The 25,726-nt window shown below is 40.3% G+C and overlaps 1 protein-coding gene across 4 annotated transcripts; it reads left to right on the top strand.

Moving 5' to 3' along the window:
• The first annotated feature begins 810 nt into the window (after window positions 1-810).
• LOC109889737 (mitogen-activated protein kinase 8-like) lies at window positions 811-25,726 on the top strand. Of its 4 annotated transcripts, none has more exons than XM_020481397.2 (12): window positions 811-988; window positions 12,746-12,924; window positions 14,998-15,127; window positions 15,524-15,582; window positions 16,003-16,141; window positions 20,938-21,103; window positions 21,782-21,853; window positions 22,163-22,345; window positions 22,429-22,553; window positions 22,721-22,784; window positions 23,218-23,298; window positions 23,634-25,726. In XM_020481397.2, exons 2-12 carry the CDS (start codon window positions 12,797-12,799, stop codon window positions 23,795-23,797), a joined length of 1,311 nt encoding a protein of 436 aa, XP_020336986.1. In that variant the 5' UTR covers window positions 811-988; window positions 12,746-12,796; the 3' UTR covers window positions 23,798-25,726. The 4 variants fall into 4 exon arrangements, with proteins under 4 accessions (XP_020336986.1, XP_020336985.1, XP_020336987.1 ...); XM_020481396.2 differs by lacking the exon at window positions 21,782-21,853 and adding an exon at window positions 21,290-21,361; XM_020481398.2 differs by lacking the exon at window positions 21,782-21,853 and adding an exon at window positions 21,290-21,361 and having other exon boundaries at window positions 23,629-25,726.

Here is a 25,726-nt window from a genome sequence, read left to right as displayed (position 1 = left end):
GTCTAAAAAGGCAAGTCAGTGAAGAATAATTTCTTATTTACAATGAATGCCTACCCTGGGCCAAGTGTGTGCTGCCCTGTGGGACTCCCAATCATGGCCTGATGTGATGCAGCCTGGTTTCGAACCAGGTACTGCAGTGACCCCTCTTGCACTGCGATGCAGTGTCTTAGACCACTGCGTCACTCGGGAGCCCATTGATTGTAGATCGATTCAATTTTTGAATAAGGCTGTAACGTAACGAAATTTGGAAAAAGTCAGGGGTTCTGAATTCTTCCCTAATGCACTGTACTCCGCTTTGTGTTTGAACCCTTTCTGTCTGACGTTTGACCCGCTGGCACTGTGTAAATAACTACTGGCATGACTCATTAGTGTGAAGGTACTAACTCATTGGCTGGGTGCCAAAGCTGACATTCTTAATGTTCTCATTTCATTATCCCTCAGTTTACTGCCTATGTCGCAGCATGTCTGCCATCAGTCTCCGAGCATTCCAAAACAGAGGTGGATGAATAGGCCTGTATAAATATAATTGCAAAGTCTGTGGATTGGCTGTTGTGTGGAAGATAATCATTTGATATGGTACCATCCCAAATAGACAGGCCTAAAACCAGCATTCAGCAAAAAGGGTTGAGGTAGGCCTATAATGTGCGTGTGAGAGAGAGATTTGTACTGATTTTTGTATTGATTTTATTCATTACAGGGAAGAGGATATTTTTGTATGTATTTCTATTGATAAAAGGAAAGGATAGGGCGGTAGCTCCTATCTCACGGATGCGTAGGGCTTTAGTGACGTAGTACGCATGTCTTCTTGCAGTGCGCGCTCGGCCTGTCAATGCAGAGAGATTGTAGTGAATTCCGTGAGGTCATGTTTTGTAGCAGGACAACAGAATAGCCATCATTTATTATCTAAATAATTCAACTTAATTCATTTTCGAGGACTCGGACTTTTGTGGCTAATCCAGAACTGACATTCTGTATTTTGTTGACGGAGGTAAGCCTTATGTTTCCGCGCCGCTGTCCATGGTATTGTTTAGCTGTGGGGGAGGGTCGTTTTCGCCGCACCGCACACAATTTACAGATGATGTTTGTTGTAAATAGATTAGAATTGTGCAATTTATTCTATCATATTTAACTAAAAGCACAACGTGTCCAGGATTTAATGTTGTTGTACCACGATGATTTCGATTGTTGGATTGGCATAGATAGCGCTCAAAATAAGTTATCCTGCTATGTGTAGCACAATACTGCATCGCATAGGCTCGGCTACATACAAGCTGTAATAACCAGGCTATTACCAAAAAGCCGGCTTTGGAAGTATAGACTCACTTGCTACATTGTAGCGAGGTTGGTTATTGTCGTATTATTGTCATGTTTTCAAGGCACCTGTGTTTGTTTTTACCTGGCAGCCACATCTACATATAACGATAAAGGGCCGGCTGGCCAAGGTTATCATGACTGTAGTTACATACCGGGGATTGTCAGGGCCATTAAATCAATTGATCACTACTGAATTATAAACAATCTGAATTGTCGATATTTAAGCCTGAAGATCTTCCCTCTGTCATTCTTGAAGTCTTGGCAACACGATGTTCAGTGAACAATGTTATGATAAAGGCAGCTATGCATGGGATATATTTAAGGTACAATAACAATTGGAAAGTATAGGCCTAGTATTTACATACAGTCTAGTGCCAGAATAGGCCTATATTATTTTATGGTCTTATCTGTATACCCACCCACTTATACAATAACATGTTCAAGACTTAAAAACCTCTTAAGCATCCAACCCTTTTTTAAAAGTTTTCACCTAAAATGACATACCCAAATCTAACTGCCTGTCTGTCAGGACCTGAAGCAAGGATATACATATTCTTGATACCATTTGAAAGGAAAAACTTTGAAGTTTGTGGAAATGTGAAATTAATGTAGGAGAATATAACACATTATATCTGGTAAAAGATAATACAAAGAAAAATACATGATATTTTGTTTTTGTATTTTTTTGTACCATCTTTCAAATGCAAGAGAAAGGCCATAATGTATTATTCCAACCCATGCACAATTTAGATTTTGGCCACTAGGTGGCAGCAGTGCATGTACAACGTTTTAGACTGATCCAATGAACCATTGCACATCTGTTCAAAATGTTGTATCAAGACTGCCCAAATGTGCCTGATTGGTTTGTTAATACATTTTCAAGTTCATAATTGTGCACTCTCCTCAAACAATATCATGGTATTCTTTCACTGTAATAGCTACTGTAAATTGGACAGTGTAGTTAGATTAACAAGAATTTAAGCTTTCTGCCCATATCACATATGTCTATGTCCTGGGATTTTTTTTGTTACTCATGCTAATCACATTAGCCTATGTTAGCTCAACCATTGCGTGGGGGGGACCCCAATCCCGTAGAGGTTAAGCCCATATAGGTAATGACACTGGTGAACAATCTATTATTCTGTATAAAAATACAGAGGGAAATGTAGGAATTTAATCAGACGGTTTATGTGTATGTTCCAATGTTATTTATTGCTTAGTTATACTGTATTAAAGGTCCAATGCAGCTGTTGTGTCAATATCAAATAATTTCTAGGTAACAGAAATTAAGTAATTAAGTACCTTACTGTAATTGTTTTCAATTAAAATTGTAAAAAATAATACAAAAATAGGTTCTTAGCAAAAAGCAATTTCTCAAGCAATAATTTAGCTAGGACTGTCTGGGAGTGGCCTGAGTGAAGGGCCTAATTGGAGGAGCGTAATGGGAGGGATATGTAACCTGAAAATGAGCTGCTATTAACTAACTGCAATATGTAACCAAATTCACATAGAAATGTGTGTTATAGATCTGTCATTCTCATTGAAAGCAAGTCTACGACGTGGTAGATCTGTTCTATGTGTGCTATTTCGATTTGCATGTCCCTCCCCGTCCCCAGTGAAAGTTGGCCCCTGGTACAATGATTCTCTACACTATACTTGCTTGTTTTGTCACATAAACTGAAATTAAGTGATCTATTAGACTTTTAGCAACCAGGAAATGGCGGAGCGATATCTGCATAGTGCATCTTTAACAGAGAGAAGGGAAAACTCTTTGTTATTGGTGTATTAACTTACACCGCCTGGTGATGTCGCCAGGTGGTCCAAAAACCCCACCCGTGCAAACAAGCAGAAATTGCAGGTGGTCTTTTCAAACAGCTCTTACACTCAAATGGCACTATCATAATTTTCACAATTTAACGGTATTATTCCAAACTCATAGTGTGGAAATATGTGTAAAACACAGGGAAATCACATTTGTGACTGGATTGCCCCTTTAATATCTTGAGGGGAGATTCATGATTGTGGATGTTTTGTCGGATATACGCTATAGTCAGTCCCTGTATTGGTGGGGCTCAGGCTTGACTGCCAGTGTTGAGGGGCTGTTTATCATGTTAATTATGAAGACAACTGGAGTGGAGGGCCCCTGACAGTAATTGCAGGGCTGTAGAAGTGTAGCTGCCGGCCTGACTCATAGGCCCTTGATAGACCTACCTAATAATGCCAAGTGGAGATAGACAGAGAAAGGAGAGAGAGGAGGAGGGAGCTATAGAAAGGGGGAGAGAGAAAGAGAGCTGCTGTTGGTGCAGCCAGTCACTGACTGAAGTGGAAAGATAAGATACTGCATTTATAGCCCGTATTCATCCTTTTGTCACGTAAAGATTACACATAATAAACAGTCACTGTAATACATTAACAGGTATTACTGTTCACTGGTAACTGCATCTTACAGTAATTGACATCATCCAAGAGCTAAGTAGAACATTAGCTCAATTGGTATAGCATAAGTTGGCTACATAATGTCATGCTTTATCCATTAATCATAGTATGTTTGTAATCATTATACAGCCATTGTTAATTTATTCATTCAGACTTACAGTATACCCATGCAGGTATATAACCTACAATTAAAAGCAGTACGCTAAGCACCACACTCCATCCACTCACCTGATCCATCTGAACCATGATCGTATGAATGCCTGGCTTCTGTCTGATGATTGATATAAATAATTACTGTAACACTGTGCGGGGTGTGTGTGTGTGGAATCTGAGTGTTTACTTTGACACGGCGGGGGATGTCTCTGATGCGCAAGTGTGACGTTAGCAGGACAGTCGGGATGTCAGAGGAAACAGCATGGGCTGAAACATATTTAGCCCTATTATGATGGACTAATCACAATGGATGCTTCCGTCCTCCCTTCCTTGGGAAACCACAGTTTTGAACTGATAAGATATGTGAAAGCTGATGAAAGCCTTAGTGGCTGTTACCTCCAATGGTAAAGAAGGATGTATTTCAAAATGGAGGGAAATCATTGATTTACATTTTAGTCATTTAGCAGTCACTCTTATCCAGAGCATTAGGATTAAGTTCTCAATGGCACATCAAAAGATTTTTTGCCTAATCGGCTCAGGGATTCAAACCAGCAATCTTTCAGTTACTATCCCAATGCACTTAACCACGAAGCTACCACTAGGCTGCCTGACATGATAGGTGAACGCAGACGTTACTATCCGATGGTTACAAAAGATGTATTTTCAATGTAGTCAAATCGGGCCAATGTCTCTGGGCTTTAGTCCAGTTCAGACTGGGCTTAAGACAGTAATGTAAACTTACACTGAACAAAAATATAAACGCAACATTCAACATTTTTAAAGATTTTACTGAGTTACAGTTCATATAAGGAAATCAGTACATTTAAATAAATGAATTAGGCCCTAATCTATGGATTTCACATGACTGGGCAGTGGCACAGCCATTGGTGGGCCTGGGAGGGCATAGGCCCACTCACTTGGTAACCACGCCCACCCACTGGGGAGCCAGACACAGCTAATCATGATGAGTTTTTTTGCCACAAAGGGGCTTTTTTACAGACAGAAATACTCATTAGTTTCATCAGCTGTCCAGATGGCTGGTCTCAGACGATCCCGCAGGTGAAGAAGCCGGATGTGGAGGTCCTGGGCTGGCGTGGTTACACGTTGTCTGCTGTTGTGAGGCCAGTTGGACGTGCTGCCAAATTCTCTAAAACAACGTTGGAGGCCTTGTTGATAGTGTTGTTAAGAAGGCTTATGGTAGAGAAATTAACAAAAAGCAAAATAAGCTTTTTGTGTGTATGGAACATTTCTGTGCTCTTTTATTTCAACTAATGACATATGGGACCAACACTTTACATGTTGCATTTATATTTTTGTTCAGTATAAATCAGTGAGAAGATGGGAGAGAGAGAAAGAGGGGGAAACACTCATTGGAGGGCCAGTATCAGTATGACCCCATCCCATTGAACCCTGAGCCCTGAGAGAGATATTCTTCAGCTCATGTTTCATATACAAATTTATTGAGAGAAGTAGACCACCTATGGTTCACACTCTGACCAGTGGATTCTGAGGATATTGTATACTCCCACCTCCTCTGTTTGTAAAGTTTAAGGGACATTACAGTCCGCTTCACGTTTTGTCAGGTGTTCTCATACCACAAAAGTAGTCTTATGTCAAGAAGAATCAACATCCCACACCATCCGTTGTTTAGATCCAGCTACAGTCCCTAGGGAAACTCTTCATACCCCTTGCACAGTTGTCACATTTTGCTGCCTTATATTTAAATATAAAATGGATTACATTAGATTTTTTTCCTACTGATTTACACAACCTACTCTACACTTAAAAGTAAATCAAAAATACACTTTAAAAAATGCATTAAAAAAAACAATGTAAATCTTGATTGCGTATGTCTTCACACCACAGAGTTAATACTTGTTCAAAGCACCTTGGGAAGCAATAATTACAGCTGTGAATCATGTTGAGTAAGATTTCACCAACTTTACGCAACTCTTGGAGCAGCAAATATCCTTATTTATTATTATTATTATTATTTTTTGGGGGGGGGGGGATATTTTGCAGATAGATTGTAGATTTTGTAGATTGCAGATTTTTTTTGCAAATATATATTCAGTACCAGTCAAAAGTTTGGACACACCTACTCATTCAAGGGTTTTTCTTTATTTGGACTATTTTCTACATTGTAGAATAATATTGAAGACATCAAAACTATAAAATAACGCACATGGAAACACGTAGTAACCAAAATGTGTTAAACACACTTTGTCTTAATGATTTCACAACACACTGTGTGCCCTCAGGCCCGTACTCCACCACTACCACATATCTACATGACAAAATCCATGTGTACGTATAGTGTGTATGTTATCGTGTGTGTGTGTGTGTGTATGCATGTGTCTGTGCCAATGTTTGTGTTGCTTCACAGTCCCCGCTGTTCCATAAGGTGTTTTTTTAATCTGTTTTTTAAATCTAATTTTACTTCTTTCGTCAGTTACTTGATGTGGAATAGAGTTACATGTAGTCATCTCTCTATGTAGTACTGTGTGCCTCCCATACTCTGTTCTGGACTTGGGGACTGTGAAGAGACCTCTTGTGGCATGTCTTGTGGTGTATGCATGGGTGTCCGAGCTGTGTGCCAGTAGTTTAGACAGATAGCTCGGTGCATTCAACATGTCAATACCTCTCATAAGTAAAAGTACTGCCTTGTTCTGAGCCAATTGCAATTTTCCCAAGTCCTTTTTTGTGGCCCCTGACCACACAACTGAACAGTAGTCAAGGTGCGACAAAACTAGGGCCTGTAGGAGCTGCCATGTTGATAGTGTTGTTAAGTATCGCTTTATTATATACAGACTTCTCCCTACTACTGCATCAATATGTTTTGACCATGACAGTTTACAATCTAGTGTTACTCCAAGCAGTTTAGTCATCCCAACTTGCTCAATTTCCACATGATTTACAAGATTTAGTTGAGGATTAGGGTTTAGTGAGTGTTTTGTTCCAAATACAATGCTTTTAGTTTTAGAAATATTTAGGGCTAACTTGTTCCTTGCCACCCACTCTGAAACTAACTGCAGCTCTTTGTTGAGTGTTTCAGTCATTTCAGTCGCTGTAGTAGCTGACGTGTATAGTGTTGAGTCATCCGCATACATAGAAACTCTGGCTTTTCTCAAAGTCAGTGGCATGTCGTTAGTAAAAATTGAAAAAAGCAAGGGGCCTAAACAGCTACTCTGGGGAATTCTTGATTCTAACTGGATTATATTTGATAGGCTTCCATTAAAGAACACCCTCTTTGTTAGACAAGTAACTCTTTATCCACATTATAGCAGGGGGTGTAAAGCCATAACACATACGTTTTTCCAGCAGTAGACTATGATCAATAATGTCAAAAGCTGCACTGATGTCTAACAGCCCCCATAATAATTTTATCATCAATTTCTCTCAGACAATCATCCAACATTTGTGTAGGTGCTGTGCTTGTTGAGTGTCCTTCCCAATAAGCATGCAGATTTTTTTTTGTTTACTGTAAACAGCATTGTATCTGGTCAATTTTTTTCCAGAAGTTTACTAAGGGTTGGTAACAGGCTGATTGGTCGGCTATTTGATCCAGTAAAGGGAAACTTTAGCTTTCCTCCAGGCCTGAGGGCACATGCTTAAATTGAAGATTTAGGAAATAGGAGTGGCAATATCGTCTGCTATTATCCCCAGTAATTTTCCATCTAGATTGTCAGACCCTGGTGGCTTGTCATTGTTGATAGAAAACAATAATTTTTTCACCTCTCCACACCGACTTTACGGAATTCAAAAGTATAATTCTTGTCTTTCATAATTTGGTCTGATATACTTGTATGTGTAGTGTCAGCGTTTGTTGCTGGCATGTCATCCCTAAGTTTGCTTATCTTGCCAATGAAAAAATCATTCAAGTAGTTTGCAATATCAGTGGGCTTTGTGATGAATGAGCCATCTGATTCAATATATGAAGGAGCTGAGGTGGCCTTTTTCCCCAAAATGTAATTTAAGCTGCACCAAAGCTTTTTACTATCATTCTTTATATCATTTATCTTTGTTTCATAGTGTAGTTTATTTTTATTTAGTTTAGTCACATGATTTCTTAATTTGGAGTACGTTTGCCAATCAGTTGGGCTGCCAGACTTAATTACCATACCTTTTGCCTCATCCCTCTCAATCAAAGGGGATTTAACCGTTTTTACAGTCATTTTCTTAACGGGTGTGTGCTTATTAGTAACTGGAATAAGTAGTTTCATAAATGCATCAAGTACAGCGTCTGGTTGCTCCTCATCCTCCTCATCAACATCAACATAACCACAAAACTTATTGTAGGACCTTTTATACACTATATTAGGCCCATCCTTTGGAACTTTTCCTAGATATTTTCCTAGATATGGCTATTATATTGTGATCACTACATCCTATGGATTTGGATACCGCTTTAAAGCAAATATCTGCAGCATTAGTAAAAATGTGATCAGTACATGTTGATGATTTAATTCCTGTGCTGTTTGTAACTACCCTGGTAGGTTGACTGCCAACCTGATCCAGGTTGCAGGCACTGGTTAGAGTTTTGAAGTTTTTTCCTGAGTGGGCGGTTTGATGATAGCCAGTCAATATTTAAATCACCCAGAAAATATACTTCTCTGTTGATGTCACATACATTATCAAGCCTTTCACACATATTATCCAGATACTGACTGTTAGCACTTGGTGGTCTATAGTAGAGGTCGACCGATTAATCGGAATGGCCGATTAATTAGGGCCGATTTCAAGTTTTACACCTTTATTTCATCTTTATTTACCTAAGCAAGTCAGTTAAGAACACATTCTTATTTTCAATGACAGCCTAGGAACGGTGGGTTAACTGCCTCGTTCAGGGGCAGAACGACAGATTTTTACCTTGTCAGCTCGGGGGATTCAATCTTGCAACCTTACAGTTAACTAGTCCAAACGCTCTAACCACCAGCCACTTTAATAATGGGAATTGATGGGAATTGATGTAAAATATATCACTAGCCACTTTAAACAATGCTACCTAATATAATGTTTACATACCCTACATTATTCATCTCATATGTATATGTACTGTACTCTATATCATCTACTGCATCCTTATGTAATACATGTATCACTAGCCACTTTAACTATGCCACTTTGTTTACATACTCATCTCATATGTATATACTGCACTCAATACCATCTACTGTATCTTGCCAATGCCGCTCTGTACCATCACTCATTCATATATCTTTATGTACATATTCTTTATCCCCTTACACTTGTGTCTATAAGGTAGTAGTTTTGGAATTGTTAGCTAGATTACTTGTTGGTTATTACTGCATTGTCGGAACTAGAAGCACAAGCATTTCGCTACACTCGCACTAACATCTGTTAACCATGTGTATGTGACAAATAACATTTGAGGCGGAGTCTAAAACCCACACAAGTGGCTCAGGTAGTGCAGCTCATCCAGGATGGCACATCAATGCGAGCTGTGGCAGGAAGGTTTGCTGTGTCTGTCAGCGTAGTGTCCAGAGCATGGAGGCGCTACCAGGAGACAGGCCAGTACATCAGGAGACGTGGAGGAGGCCGTAGGAGGGCAACAACCCAGCAGCAGGACCGCTACCTCCGCCTTTGTGCAAGGAGGAGCACTGCAAAATGACCTCCAGCAGGCCACAAATGTGCATGTGTCTGCTCAAACGGAGAGAAACATGTTCGTTTCTCACATGGTCTCATCAGCTCCCTATTTAGTTCAGTTCTTTCTGTTTGTATGGTTGTGAGGTATTGTTTGGTTTTGACTGCCTACCTGTGTTTGACCATTGAATGCCTGTGACCATGATTCCTGCCTTCTGCGAAGGCTTAATAAACATCTGCTGTGCTCTGCGCATGAATCTACACCTTTTTCTCGCTGAGTATTCATTACAAACAGGCCTATTTATATAATATATCATTAGATAAATAGGCCCACTTAATTTTGTCTGGCTTGCCGTTCCAAATAAAATGTAATATTGTTTTCTCATATCATTTTGAACTGTTCTCTAGGTGTAGGCAAGACCATAAGCAAATAGGTAAACTGGGATATGATTAAAGAGTTAATCAGGGTGATTTTTCCCACACAAATAGACAGGTATTTTACCTGTCCATGGTAGCAAGATATTATCTATAAACATTTATTGGAGTGAGATCATTTACTACGGAATATGTATACAGAGTATATCCACATCACCATCAGACTATTTTATTGGTTAAAAACGGTAATGTAAAAGTTAGATAAAAAAAAAAAAGATCAAACACATAATAGAGTAAACTTACCAAAATTGTTTTGTAATCCAGAGATCCTCTGAGGATTTAAATCATCAGCAAACAATGACACCACATTTCTAATCCCTTGATATCATTGTTGGACCTGAATTTAATAGCTAACATAAATGTATGCCAATAGTGGACAACCTTGTTTTACTCCTCTTGACAGTTTAATACTTTCTGAGAAGTAGCCATTATTTACTATTTTACTATACATGATTTTAACCCATTTTTATAAGAGATTCTCTCAAATTGAAATGTTCCAGGCAAGTCAGCTCTGAATAGCAGGCCTGGTTTCCCATATTTGTTATAGTGTTCTATTGTTTCAAGTACTATCCTTTATATTATTATATGTGTCATCCATGTAAAAAAACATGTCTGAATGAACAATGTCAGACAATACCTTTTAAATTCGATGGGCTGTACATTTTGCTCTAATTTTTGCATCACAACACTGAAGTGTAAGGGGCCTCCAATTTTTTAAAATGGATTGGATCATTATATTTCCCACTTGTATCCTGGTTCAGTAATAATTAAATCAGACCTTGTTGAGTGTCTGATAATCTGCTAATTACAGATGAGTGGTCAAACATGCTAATAACAGTCCTCTTTAGTATATATCCTTTGTGTTTGGCAAAATTGCTGAAGCTAAGTCAATTTGTTTGGGGATCATTGATGGACAGCAATATTCAAGTCTTATCTCAGGTTTTCAAACAGATTTATGTCAGCACTGAGACTGGACCATGTCATAAAATGTGTGTAATTTTCCCTCTGGAAAAACAAGTGTTAGTTCTTCAAAAGATTGATGCAGGTCTTCAAAAGTTTTTCCCTGTGCTTTGCCCCTTTCATATTTACTTTGGGCCTGACACAAGTCCCCAGTCCCTGCTTGTGACAAGCATACCTAATAACATAATACTACCACCACAATTCAAGAAAATGTAGAGGGCTTCACTCTGTGATGTGTTGTGTTGGATTTGACCCAAAAGTTTAATATTCTGCCATGCTGACTTGAAGTACAGTATAACTTTAAGGGCCATCTTTCAAACAGTAGTGATTTTTGTTGTTGTAGAAGATTCATTTTTTCCCCCCTCTTTCAAACAAGCTAGTAATGTGGAGTGAATGCAGTGTTGTTGATCAATGCACAGTTTTCTCCCTGCTCAGCCAATGAACTCTGTGGCTGTTTTAAAATCATATTTGGCCACATAGTGATATCCCTGAAGAGTTTCCATTCTTTCCTGCAGCTCAGTTAGGAAGGACAGCCAGATCCCCAGTGATATGATACACCGCCTACACATTATTTACTCAAAGTGACATATATATATTCAACCTTTATTTAAATAGGCAAGTTAGCTAAGAACATATTCTTATTTACAAAGATGGCTTAGGAACAGAGGGGTTAACTGCCTTGTTCAGTGGCAGAACGACAGATTTTTACCTTCTCAGCTCAGGGATTAGATCTAGCAACCTTTCGGTTACTGAACCAACACTCTAACCGCTAGGCTACTTGCCGCCCAAAATTTTCAGTATCTATGAAATATTTTGGAACCTCCCCTGTCTAAAAATGAATCTCTGACATGTTTTTAAAACTAATTGGTGGCTCTGAGGTTGAATCATTGTTTGCATATCACTATCTAACAGGGGGACCTTACAAAGACAGTGTAAGTTATTATTAAATAATGAGAACCACTACTTATGCGAACAGATGGACACCATTCAATAAATTGAGCGTTTTTTTTCAGGAAAATATTTGCTCTTCACCCAGGAAGGTGTGTAAAGACTTACGCAATTAAAATATCTTCGTTTTCTATTTTTTATTCATTTCCGCACGTCTACAATTTGTCTTACGCTTTGAAAATGTGGAGCAGTTTATGTAGATCTGTAGAAAAAATTTATAATTTTATATTCCTTTTTAGATTTTAATTTAAGGCAGCAATATGTGACAACTGTGCAAGGGTGTGAAGACTTTCACTAGGCACTGTATATACAATACCTCAACCAACAAAATCATTGAAAGATAAGCACCACAGATCTGGAAATTGCATGGTGCTTATCTTCTCCATTCATTTTTGATTGTGGCATATACACATGGCCTGGGACGTGGACCTATCTCAAAAGAAGATTGCTTCTGAGTTTTGAAAACATCTGATCATCTGATTTTTAAACCTTTTAGGTTTAAGAAGGAAAACTGTAGCATTGGATAAGGTTAATAAGAATAATAGGTTAAAGCTGGAATCCTTAATTTGTGAAACTGCCAAGTCCGTTCGGAATATTACTACAATAAAGAAGTTATTGCAAACATCAAACACTTTTTTATCTGACATCATTGCACTCACGATAGGACAGCAGAATATGCCCTTTAATGCCGCTGGGGGTGATCAGTGGGGCTATTTCCCCTAATGCAGATTTGATCTTAAAGCTAGAAACATGCACTTCCGAACATACCGTAGCTACCTGTGTTCTGTATCCTAAAAATATGTTATGCTCTCTCTCTCTTTCTCTGTGTGTGTGTGTTTGTGCATGTGTGCTTGCACTCTTGTGTGTGTGTGTGTGTGTGTGTGCGGGTCCATAGTACAGAGAGCCTAGTTTGGATGCCCAGAAAGTAGCTCCTCCAGGTTTCATCATGAATAAAAACAAGCGAGGAGGAGAGAGGGAGTTCTATAGTTTAGATGTCGGAGATTCCACCTTCAAAGTCCTGAAGCGCTACCAGAATCTAAGGCCCATTGGCTCAGGAGCACAGGGAATAGTCTGGTAAGTGTAATCACTTTGCAATTACTATTTCATTACTGAGAAGAAAAAACAATGTGCTGGTGGGCTCAAATGGGTAAAAGCTATAAGGCCATGGAGACTTGGTACAAGGTACTCTTTGAAAAGGGCAGTCTATGACTGGCAGAAACAAACAAAGGGGATGAAGGTCACCCCTTAGTAAATACAAATTGTTCGATTGGTATGGTAATTTTTGTGTATATATCTTTTATGCTATTTGTATGATTTTTTAGGGCCAATTTGAATTATTCTTATATAATTTACTTTATGTTCACACACCTATTTAATTTCCTTGTGCTGTTATTTTGTTTATGTCACATGTTTTCTTATTGGTTATTCTGCCACTCAAATGTGATTCATAGAGCCCCCATGTGGACATTACAACCTTTACCCCCAGATGAAGGCTGACATCATGCCGAAATGCATTGGCGTTTGTTTGTTATGCTTTTAAATATTTAGAAATAAATGCTTTTAATCAACAAGTTCACCAATTTGTTTTCTTCAAGAGTGCCTTGATGGAAAATGTCAGCCCACGATACATTTGAAAAACAAAATCTAATTTGGTGGCATTGGTATAAAGTACTTAAGTAAAAATTCTTTAAAGTACAACTTAAGTTGTTTTTTGGGGTATCTGTACTATCTGTACTGTACTTTACAACTTCTACTTTTACTTCACTACATTCCTAAAGAAAATTATGTACTTTTTACTCCATACATTTTCTCTGACACTTTTTTTACCCCTTTTTCATGGTATCCAATTGGTAGTTACAGTCTTGTCCCATCACTGCAACTCCCATACGGACACGGGAGAGGCGAAAGTCAAGAGCCATGCATCCTCCGAAACACAACCCAGCCAAGCCACACTGCTTCTTGACACAATGGCCACTTAACCCGGAAGCCAGCCGCACCAATGTGTCGGAGGAAACACCTGGCGACAATGTCAGCGTGCACTGGAACCGGCCCGCCACAGGAGTCGCTGCCGGCCAAGCCTTCCTCTAACCCAGACGATACTGGGCCAATTGCTTGCCACCCCATGGGTATCCCGGTGTGGCTGGCTGCAACAGAGCCTGGACTCGAATCAGCTAGTAGAACCTTAGACCACTGTGCCACTCGTGAGGCCCCTCCAGCACCCAAAAGTTCTCATTACATTTTGAAAGCAGGACAGAAATGGTCCAATTCACACACTCATCCCTACTGCCTCTGATCTGGCGACTCACTAAACACAAATGCTTTGTTTCTGAATGATGTCTGTGTTGGAGTGTGTCCCTGGCTATGCGTACATTTAAAAAAAAAAAAAGAACAATTGTGCCAAATGGTTTGCTTAATATAAGGAATTTGAAATGATTTATACTTTTACTTTTGCTACTTAAGTACATTTTTGAAATTACATTTACATTTGATACTTCATTATATTTCAAACCAAATACTTTTATACTTTTACTCAAGTAGTATTTTACTGGTTGACTTTTGCTTTTACTTGAGTCATTTCCTATTAAGGTACAGTATCTTTACTTTTACTCAAGTATGACAATTGAGTACTTTTTCCTCCCCTTAGTTTTTTTCTGCCAGTCATATACTACTTCATTAATGTTTGAACTGTGCTTTGTGCCAGGTAATTACCAGTAAACGATGGGATGCAAAGTAAAGTGTTGCAGTTTATTGTTTCCAAATCCTTTTTGCTTGAGATATATTTTATTTTATTTAGCCCCAATGAAATACTTTTATTTGAGATTCAATTGGTTTCCAAGGTAACAATACAATTCAGAGCTACATACCAAAGTACCCCGATGTTTGAATTTGTCTAAACACTGTGGTGCTGAATCAATGGACCAAGGCTATTACCATTGCTGGTCCATCAATGACAAAATGAACCATGGAATTCATTCATTTGGACAGTGTCCTCATTTTAGGTTATGTTTCAAGGTCATATGCTGTAAAATACCCAATGAAAAGAAACACCAATCAGACATCCATTTAAATTCCTATTACCACAGTCTGTATCACGCCATTGTCGCAGATGTGTTCATGTATTGCCATGTTCTTTGTCTTGCCTTTTAGTTCAGCGTATGACCACAACCTTGAGAGAAATGTGGCTATTAAGAAGTTGAGTCGGCCGTTCCAGAACCAGACGCACGCCAAGCGAGCGTACAGAGAACTGGTGTTAATGAAATGTGTCAATCACAAAAATGTAAGTCTGCCGAGCAACACTGGTCAACGACTTCTTCCTGCTGTTTCGATTATATTCTAGATGAGACTCTATGACAATAATGCTCGATTCTGTTTATGATTGGCCTGGCTGGACAGGAACAGTAGGAATAATATGTTATGAATGCGTAATGATACTCAGAGAGATAGAACAGTAAACAGGCATTTGCAATGGTAGCTTATATTGTGAATATAGAGGACTAGAATGCGGTTTCAGTCAATCAGCATCAAGGGACTTTTTATTGTTTTATTGTATAATACGTTTGAAATTGAATTGATTACAAACATGTGGACTGTGTTTTCTTACATTGAGGAAACTAATCTAATCAACCTGTATGACTTATGTTGTTGTGTTTATGTGCTTATGTTACCTCTACAGATCATTGGCTTATTAAACGTATTCAGCCCACAAAAATCATTAGAAGAATTTGCAGATGTGTAAGTACATTAACTGGTGTAGAATAACATGATCAACCTTTGACAGTGTAAAATGGTTACTTGCTGTTAGGAATTAAGACATAGGAGGACCTTTTGAACAGGCCTGTCTGTCATCAGTGGCAGAATGACTCGGCCATTACCAGAATAACTGTGTGAAATCTCTCTGCCAGCTAAAAAAACTGAAACCATATCATGACCAAGACTTGGCATCTATAAGGTCTTATTTATGCATACATGTCAGCTCTCTCTGTTCAAGCCATCCAGCCGGCTCCACAGTTACCTCACGAGGAGGGTGTGTGCGCCCGCTCCTGTTTGTGTGTGTGTTTGCGCCTATGTGTGTGTGTTTGCGCCTATGTGTGTGTGCCCATATGTGTACGCGCATGTGTGTGCATATTCTCATCTCACTTCCTACCTGTTTAGATACATTGTGATGGAGCTGATGGATGCCAACCTGTGCCAGGTGATTCAGATGGAGCTGGACCATGAGAGGTTGTCCTACCTGCTGTACCAGATGCTGTGTGGCATCAAACACCTCCACAATGCCGGCATCATACACAGGGTAAGGTTCATGCTGGCTCATACACGCTAACGCTAAGCTAACATGTAGACACAGGGATCGGCTCATGCTGTACGTGCTAACACTTAGCTAACAGGTAGACGCAGGGTATGGCTCAGGGTAACACTAAGCTAATAATGTAGCAATAATGTAGCTCATCATTATAATTTGTAGCTCGTCATTACAAATTCTGGGGTATTTTTGTATTTCCAGGAAAAGTAAGCCTAGCTTTGATGTTGGTTACATCCACAGGAGATCAAGAGGAACCTGCTAATGATCTAAACACTGCTTCTGCTCTAATTAACTGTGTTTGCGTCTGAAATGGCACCCTATTCCCGGGCTCTGGTCAAAGTAGTGCACTGTATAGGGAGGGATAGATAGGGTGCCATTTGGGATACATTTTGGAGCAATGGAGCAGGTACAGTTGAAGTCAGAAGTTTACATACACCTTAGCCAAATACATTTAAACTCAGTTTTTCACCATTTCTGACATTTAATCCAAGTAAAAATAATAATAGTAAGGAGACTTATTTCTTTCAGTTCTATTTTTGGTTCATCAGATCAGAGGACATTTCTCCATTTGCAGTTGCAAACCGTAGTCTGGCTTTTTTTATGGCAGTTTTGGAGCAGTGGCTTTTTCCTTGCTGAGCGGCCTTTCAGGTTATGTCGATATAGGACTCGTTTTACTGTGCATATAGATACTTTCGTACCTGTTTCCTCCAGCATCTTCACAAGGTTCTTTACTGTTGTTCTGGGATTGATTTGCACTTTTCGCACCAAAGTACGTTCATCTCTAGGATACAGAACACGTCTCCTTCCTGAGTGGTGTGACGGCTGCGTGGTCCCATGGTGTTTATACTTGCGTACTACTGTTTGTACAGATGAGCGTGGTACCTTCAGGCATTTGGAAATTGCTCCCAAGGAGGAACCAGACTTGTGGAGGTCTAAATTCTTTACTGAGGTCTTGGCTGATTTCTTTTGATTTTCCCATGATGTCAAACAAAGAGGCACTGAGTTTTGAAGGAAATACATCCACAGGTACACCTCCAATTGATTCAAATGATGTCAATTAGCCTATCAGAAGCTTCTAAGACGAATTTTCCAAGCTGTTTAAAGGTACAGTCAACTTGTACACTTCTGACTCACTGGAATTGTGATACAGTAAATTATAAGTGAAATAATCTGTCTGTAAACAATTGTTGGAAAAATGACTTGTGTCATGCACAAAGTAGATGTCCTCACCGACTTGCCAAAACTATAGTTTGTTAACAAGAAATTTGTAGTGGTTGAAAAACGTGTTTTTATGACTCCAACATACGTGTATGTAAACTTCCGACTTCAACTGTACACCTTAGACAAGAATGGGAAAATCCCAATGAATAATCTTAATTCTATAACACTGTAACTGGTTTGTATGTCATACTACTAAGCTGCTAGCATACATGCAAATCTGTGAAAGATGACTCACTATACTATTGTAGTTCAAATGGTGTGACTCATTACTGTTGTTAATATGGTGAGGAAAATGGATGCTGACGGTTTTATAATATATTATGTTGACGCCACTCCAATACTCCTACGTAGCTTCACTAATGTCCCCCATCTGTCGCTCTCATTGTTTATGTTCCCGTCAATCAATAAATCAAATGTATTTATAAAATTCTTACATAAGCGGATGTCACAAAGTGCTGTACAGAAACCCAGCCTAAAACCCCAAACAGCAAGCAATGCAGGTGTAGAAGCACAGTGGCTAGGAAAAACACCCTAGAAAGGCTGGAACCTAAGAAGAAACCTAGAGAGGAACCAGGCTATGAGGGGTGGCCAGTCCTCTTCTGGCTATGCCGAGTGGAGATTATAACAGAACATGGCCAAGATGTTAAAATGTTCATAGATGACCAGCAGGGCCAAATAATAATAATCACAGTGGTTGAAGAGGGTGCAACAGGTCAGCACCTCAGGAGTGAACGTCAGTTGTCTTTTCATAGCCGATCATTCAGAGTATCTCTACTGCTCCTGCTTTCTCTAGAGAGTTGAAAACAGCATGTCTAGGACAGGTAGCACTTCCGGTGAACAGGTCAGGGTTCCATAGCCGCAGGCGGAACAGTTGAAACTGGAGCAGCAGCACGACCAGGTGGACTGGGTACAGCAAGGAGTCATCAGGCCAGGTAGTCCTGAGGCATGGTCCTAGGGCTCAGGTCCTCCTCCTCCTCCTCCCTCAGAGAGAGAGAGAGAGAGAGAGAGAGAAAATTCATGAGAAGTTGAATGAATTAGAAAAAGCTATAACGGACTAAAGAAATCCATTTTACTGACCAGGAGCTCTATAAGAAACTCCAGGCTCTCTAATTTAAAAAAGCATGCGGACCTGATGGCATCCTAAATGAGATGCTCAAACACTAGTGCAAAGTTTAAATTGGCTATATTAAAACTGTTTAATTTGAGTGTAGGTTATTTCCCTGACATCTGGAATCAAGGACTCATAACTCCAATCTTTAAAAATGGAGACAAATTTGACCCTAACAATTACAGACGCATTTGTGTGAACAGTAACCTGGGGAAGGTTTTCTGTAGTATTATAAATGTAAGTTCTAAACTTCCTAAATAAGAACAATGTCTCGAGTAAAAGCCAAATTGGATTCATACCAAAACATTGCACAACTGATCAAATTTACACCCTACACACCCTGATAGATAAACATGTCCACCAAAATAATACCAAAATATATGCTTGCTTTATCGACTTCCGAAAAGCATTTGATTCTATTTGGCATACAGGACTGTTCTACAAAGTTATTGAAAGTGATGTAGGGGGTAAAACATATGACATAATTAAATAAATGTATACTGGCAATACGTGCAGCATTAAAATTGGCTAGAAAATAATAGAATTCTTTAACCAGGGGCGGGGCCTTTGTCAGGGTTGCAATCTGAGCCCTGCACTCTTCAATATTTACATCAACGAATTGGCCACTATTCTAGAAAAATCCTCAGCCCCTGGTGTTAGTCTCCACAATTCAGAAGTTAAATGCCTACTCTTCGCAGATGACCATAGCACATGGCCTACAGCAGAGCCTGGACCTGCTAGAGCAGTACTGCCAGACCTGGGCCCTGGCAGTAAACCCCAAAAATACTAAAATACTGGTTTTCCAGAGAAGATCCAGATCTCAGGGAATTAGACCAAAGTTCTCAATTGGTGCAAAATATATAGAGTACTGCACACACTACAATTACTTAGGTTCAAAAATAAGCTCAACTGGACACCTTAATGAGACAGTGAATGAACTGAGAGAGAAAGCACGCAGGTCATTCTACGCCATTAAAAAGATCATTCAAATTGAAATACCTATTAATATTTGGCTCAAACTAATTGAATATGTCATTGAACCAATTGCACTTTATGGCAGCAAGGTGTGGTGTCCACTTGCAAAACAAGATTTCATCAAATGGGACAAACACCCCATTGAAACCCTACATGCAGAGTTCTGTAAGATTATCCTACATGTCCAGAGGAAAACTACAAACAATGCATGCAGGGCAGAATTAGGCCAATATCCACTAATAATAAAAACTTTTTAAAAAGCAATTAAGATTTGGAAACATCTAAAATACAGTGACCCCCTCTCAAATCACTACCAAGCCCTGCAATGCTAAGAGCTGAGCAAAGAAAAGAGTCCCCTCATCCAGCTGGTCCTGGGGCTGAGTTCACAAACCTGTTGAACTAACACACTGAAGCCTCAGGACCAGAACATCCAATCAATCAGGATAAACCAAATTACAACACAGTCAAAACAAAACTATATTGCTTATTGGGAAACACAAGCACAAACACAAAGCAAAATGCAGTGCTATCTGGCCCTAAATCGACAGTACACTGTGGCTAAATATTTGACCATGGTTACTGATCAAAGCCTTAGAAAAACCTTGACAAAGTACAGGCTCAGTGAGCACAGCCTTGCAATTGAGAAGGGTAGACACAGGAAAACCTGGCTCCCTGTAGAGGAAAGGCTGTACAACCACTGCACAACAGCAGAACCTGAGAGGAGCTGCATTTCCTGACAACATGTCAGGAAAGAGTGTAATTTCCCCAAATTTGAAACCCTTATTCAAGGTTTCAAAGACCTCTCTGATGAGAGTAGGCTACCCGTCCTGTTGGGGGAGGACGCAGAGAGCTGTGGGTTGGCAGCGCACTACATTGCTGCCTGCCATAAGTTGAGGGACAGTGTCTGACAGACCAATCAACCTGCACATGTCCTCTACTGTATGCTTAATGTTATTGTTCAATGTATGGTTATTTTGACACTTGGTTATTGTTGTTACTGTTGTCCCGTTGACAATTTTGATTCTCATTTTTATATTGTAAATATCCAAAATAAGCTTTGGCAATATGTACACTGTTGCATCATGCCAATAAAGCAAATTGAATTGAATTGAATTGAATTGAATTGAGAGAGATGAAATTCACACAGGGCACCGGATAAGACAGGAGAAATACTCCAGATAAAGCAGACTGACCCTAGCCCCCACAAACTATTGCAACATAAATACTGGAGGCTGAGACAGGAGGGGTCGGGAGACATAATAGCGAAAACATATTGCCAAGACTGTAATAATGCTCTCTGATGGAGATTCTGTCTGCCATAATATTTTAGTAAAAAATGCACTGGAACACACTTCCCAGGCTACAACCCCCCCAGAAATTGTGGTGTGCAGCTGATAAGTCGCTTAATGACAGTTTTGGCCTTGCTATTGATGATGATGATGACAACGTTGATGATATTGATCTCTCTTTGTCCCTCCTCTAGGATCTGAAGCCCAGTAACATTGTGGTGAAGTCAGACTGTACATTAAAGATCTTGGACTTTGGCTTGGCTCGAACAGCGGCTACAGGTTTACTGATGACCCCCTATGTAGTGACCAGATACTACAGAGCACCAGAGGTCATACTGGGGATGGGCTACCAGGCCAATGGTCAGTACCTGTCAATCAAACAATGAATAAATTGATCAATCAATGAAATATTTATTCTACCCATAACAATTGTATGCTTTTACCACCACTGCAGAAACAATGGTCTCTTTATTAACGGCTAAAATCTAATTAGCTTGTTTCTGTGTCTCTACCCCCCTCCCCTCCTCTTCTCCATATTGTAAACAGTGGACATATGGTCTGTGGGGTGTATTCTGGCAGAAATGGTCCGTCACAAAATCCTGTTCCCAGGAAGGGACTGTATCCTTAGTGCTTCTGGCTGTGAATCACCTCCTTATTAAGTAGTAAAACAGTTTGCCACCTCTGCGGAGCTATTTCTCTTCAGTCTTTCAGTTTCCGAAATGGAAAATAAATCTCACGTCCTGATTTCCTGCATCTTCCTTCCCATTTTGACAGAGGGCTCCGCCGCTCGAGACTTCCAGATTCTTCATGCTGCATCCACTCTCACTCTCATTTACCCAATGTACTCATGCAATGCTTCTCCTTCGTTCATCAGATGTATCACTCATTCCGTCTTCTGTTTCATTCATCTGATTTCTTTGCGATATCCATTTTTTTTTGTAATCCATAAACTCTTTACTCTCATTTCCTTCCTCTGTTCTTCATCCCCCCTCCCCCTCTCCGTTGTGCTTGCATGTCATCTCTCCATTCATCGTGTAGTGGACGTGTGGTCAGTGGGCTGTATTGTGGCTGAGATGGTCAGAGGTAGTGTGCTGTTCCCAGGCACTGACCGTATCCTTTCCTCTTTTACCATGATATCATTTTTAAAATCCTGCCTGTGTGTTTTTTACCATGTTCATACCATCAACCACTGCTCTATAGCGCACCGCTTTTGCTCTCCACCCACCACCATATCCACCATATCCAAGTACAGCCATGCTCCCATCCTCCCTTCCCAATAATCACCTCAGCTTCTGCCGGCACATACAGATAGTTCTAGAACATAGGGATAGTTCTGGCAAAATAGTTCTCTAACAAAGTAAAAGTGTGTGTTTGTTGGAGAAATCTGTGTGTGCTCTTTCCCTAACTCCACCCGCTCAGACATTGACCAGTGGAACAAAGTGATAGAGCAGCTTGGGACTCCGCCCCAGGAGTTCCTGATGAAGCTCAACCAATCAGTGAGGACGTATGTTGAGAACCGACCGCGCTACGCAGGATACAGCTTCGACAAACTCTTCCCGGACGTCCTCTTCCCTGCAGACTCAGAACACAACAAACTGAAAGGTACTGGAGACTGAGAATGTGTGTGGGTAGGGTATGTGTGTATGCATGTGCTGGTCTGAGCTATATTTTCTCTCCATTCCCAGCGAGCCAGGCCAGAGACCTGCTGTCTAAGATGTTGGTGATTGACTCGTCTAAGAGGATCTCGGTGGACGAGGCCCTGAAACACCCCTATATCAACGTGTGGTACGACCCAGCAGAAGTGGAGGCAGTAAGTGTTTAACAAGTGGTATGATCTATTGTAGGGGAAACTTAGAAATTGGACTGAAACGGTTGACACTCCTAGTCAGAAGAGTGAACTACGGTCAATGGTTTGATGTAGTGATGAACCTTTCTTCCCTCTCTTCTCTCTTTCCTTTGCTTTCTTTTTCCTCTCAGCCCCCTCCAAAGATCACAGACAAGCAGCTGGATGAGCGAGAGCATACGGTGGAGGAGTGGAAAGGTTAGAGACGTTACTACAACTATCACTTTTCACGAGACATGGGTCACAAACGACTTTGAAATACTTGAATGTATATGCCCGATTTATCTTGGAGTTTGCACTTTTAGGACTTCATTTTGGTTCCATTGTACCAGAGGAGCTTTCACTTTTCACGACAACATTTTCACTGTAACGTTGACATTTGACTGGTTTACGACTTTTTCATGTTATGTTATGGTGTGAAACGTGATGCTGCAGAGCTGGCCAGGTTCAACGGCTGGGTGTAAATACCACTGTCACCGGTTTTGCCTGGGTCAGGGTCCAATAGGATGAGGTCATACTGATACTGACCACCCCCATGGGTGTTTATGATCTTCCCCCGGTGATGATTTCTGTGTTTTGTTACTTATCATCATCATCTCTTACTCCCTCCCTCCCTTCACTCTCTTCCTAGACCTGATCTGGAAGGAGGTGTATGAGTGGGATGAGTGGACCAAGCAGAATGGAGTGATCAGAGGACAACCTCCTCCTTTAGGTTAGTTAACACACTGTTTCTGATGTTTTTTATTGTACTTATGTGAGCTGGTCTCTGCTGTTATTGTATTACATTTCACTTTGAAAAACACTATGAGTAAAACACTGTTACTGAAAGAGAGCATGCAGATCTGACTCATAGGTGGGAGGTGAATTATGTAGTTGGATACTGTAGGGGGGTTGCTGCACCCCTTACAGACTCAGAGGGGCTCTTCCGGCACCCTATGGTGTGTGCCACACAGGTGTATCTTAAAGGACAGTGTGTGTGTTTGTACATGTGCGTGCTAGTACCTAGTACAGGTGTATCAGTCATCCTGTGTGTTTCTCGCAGCACAGGTGCAGCAGTGATTGACAGCTCCCCTCAGCCCGCCTCATCCTCCTCCTCGGCCAATGACGTATCCTCCATGTCGACTGAGCCAAGTGACCCCACCATGACCTCTGACACGGACATCAGCCTGGACAGCCACACCTCCCTGGGAGCACTGGCCTGCTGCAGATAACACACGTACCCGCACGCACACACACACACACACACACACACACACACACACACACACACACACACACACACACACACACACACACACACACACACACACACACACACACACACACACACACACACACACAGACAGACAGACACAGCCCTACACATCCTGTCATAGTATACATAGTTTGAGACACTTAAGGGTCCTTTGTTAAAAACATTTTTTTTAATGTACAGCTTCTTTTAACTTCTCTGTCTCCTATATTCTGTATTGCCGATTGTGTACATGCTGTAAATTATTATATTTATTTATTTATTTTCTTGTGTCAGCTTCTGTCCCTCCAAGCTGTGTACAGTATTTCTATGCTGTAAGTTGTAGTCTTTTGGATCTCACAGTGGATGGAACTTCTTCCCCCTTTTCTCTATTAGAAAGTGTTTCCATACAAACACATATTTTATTTTCTAGTATTTAGTCGTCATCTCTATTTAAATGGATCCTAAAAACCATTGAACATATTTCGACACCCTGTTACTCTGCCTACCCGTAGCTGTAGTGTTCTGTAGTCATGGCTACAACTTTCTTTTTTCTAGTAATGGAACATCTCTTTATTTATTATATGACTGTAAATGTAACGTTTTTTGGGGTGTTGGATCTGGAGATCAAATGTTAATGAGCAGATATGGGAGTATGGGAAGACAATAAAATCACCTGGCCCAAATACTTTAGACACTTTCCCCTCTTTGTTGCTTGACTTCTTCAACCAGTTACAATTTGCTCCCTGTCCCTCCTGCTTGTCCCTCACCCTTCGACGTTTGCAGTAGTAGTAGTAGTTCTGGATAAGTAGAAACACCTGTACAGTTCTGCAAACATCAAAGGGTTGGGGCCAAGGGTAGCGGTAAGGGACCAATTTGGGACAAATTGGCTGCTTATGTTTTATTGTTGGGGCCAGGAGTCTTTCCTCAGGTTACACGACCAGGCAAAACCCCTAGCCCTAATTCATTCGATTTGATTTAAGTGCTCTTACAGTTGTCTGCGTTTTTTTTTTTAGCCCCTCTCTATCTCGCTCTGCTGTTGAGGCACTCGAAGAGTGTTTTGTTAGCTTAGTACGCCTGAGCTCCTCTCTCTGTGCCGTCTCTGTTAGAGGACTTGGTTTTCATTAACTACCTCGCCTATATGAGTTTCTGACTGACGTAACAGTCCACAGCATACGGTCTTAAAAAAACAAATGTGAATGAAGTTTTATTTTTATTTATTTATTTGGAAATGTACAATTATCAATGTTAGAAGACTGCTAGTATTGTACGTACTCACTGGGCACAGACGTCAATTCAATGTCTATTCCATGATGTTTCAACATAATTTCATTGAAAATGACGTGGGAAACAATGTTGATTCAACCCATGTGTACTATGTATATACATTTATTTTTTATTTTCAGTTGATGTGCAATACCTATGATTTGTAGACTATAGAGTAGGTAGTGAGTGGTTGATTTGTATGCTAGATGGATGTTCTCCAGGGGTTTCAAAAGGTTTGCCGCCAGCCATGTTTTCCTTTTTCTAGATGAAGACGTATTTGATGGCTCGATTCCAAACCGATCCCTCACCCCTCTTCTCAACGTTCAATCCCTATATGACCTGTGTATGTTTGGAACTGGGCCCCATCCCTGGCTGTGGTCAGGCCTATCACACACCAGAAACATGGCTCATGGCTCAGGAGGGCTCAATACTTTGGAACGTTCAGATGGTATCTGTGGAATCCGTCTAGTAAGTTTCACCCTCCTGAGCGCAACCCAGGTTTCGTGGTGTTTTCCGCAAAGGCCAGTTGTATAAATTTTAGCCTTTTGATCTGGACATGGCCTCACTACAGACTTAATGTACACACTGGAAAAAGTTAGACAATGTCAACCTGCAACTCCTGCAAATAAAGGGTTGAATTTGA

Source organism: Oncorhynchus kisutch, linkage group LG4 (assembly GCF_002021735.2).
Source record: "Oncorhynchus kisutch isolate 150728-3 linkage group LG4, Okis_V2, whole genome shotgun sequence".
Classification (NCBI taxonomy): Eukaryota; Metazoa; Chordata; class Actinopteri; order Salmoniformes; family Salmonidae; genus Oncorhynchus; species Oncorhynchus kisutch.
Note: the sequence above shows the minus strand (reverse complement) of the source record. Positions and strands in the feature narration are given on the sequence as shown.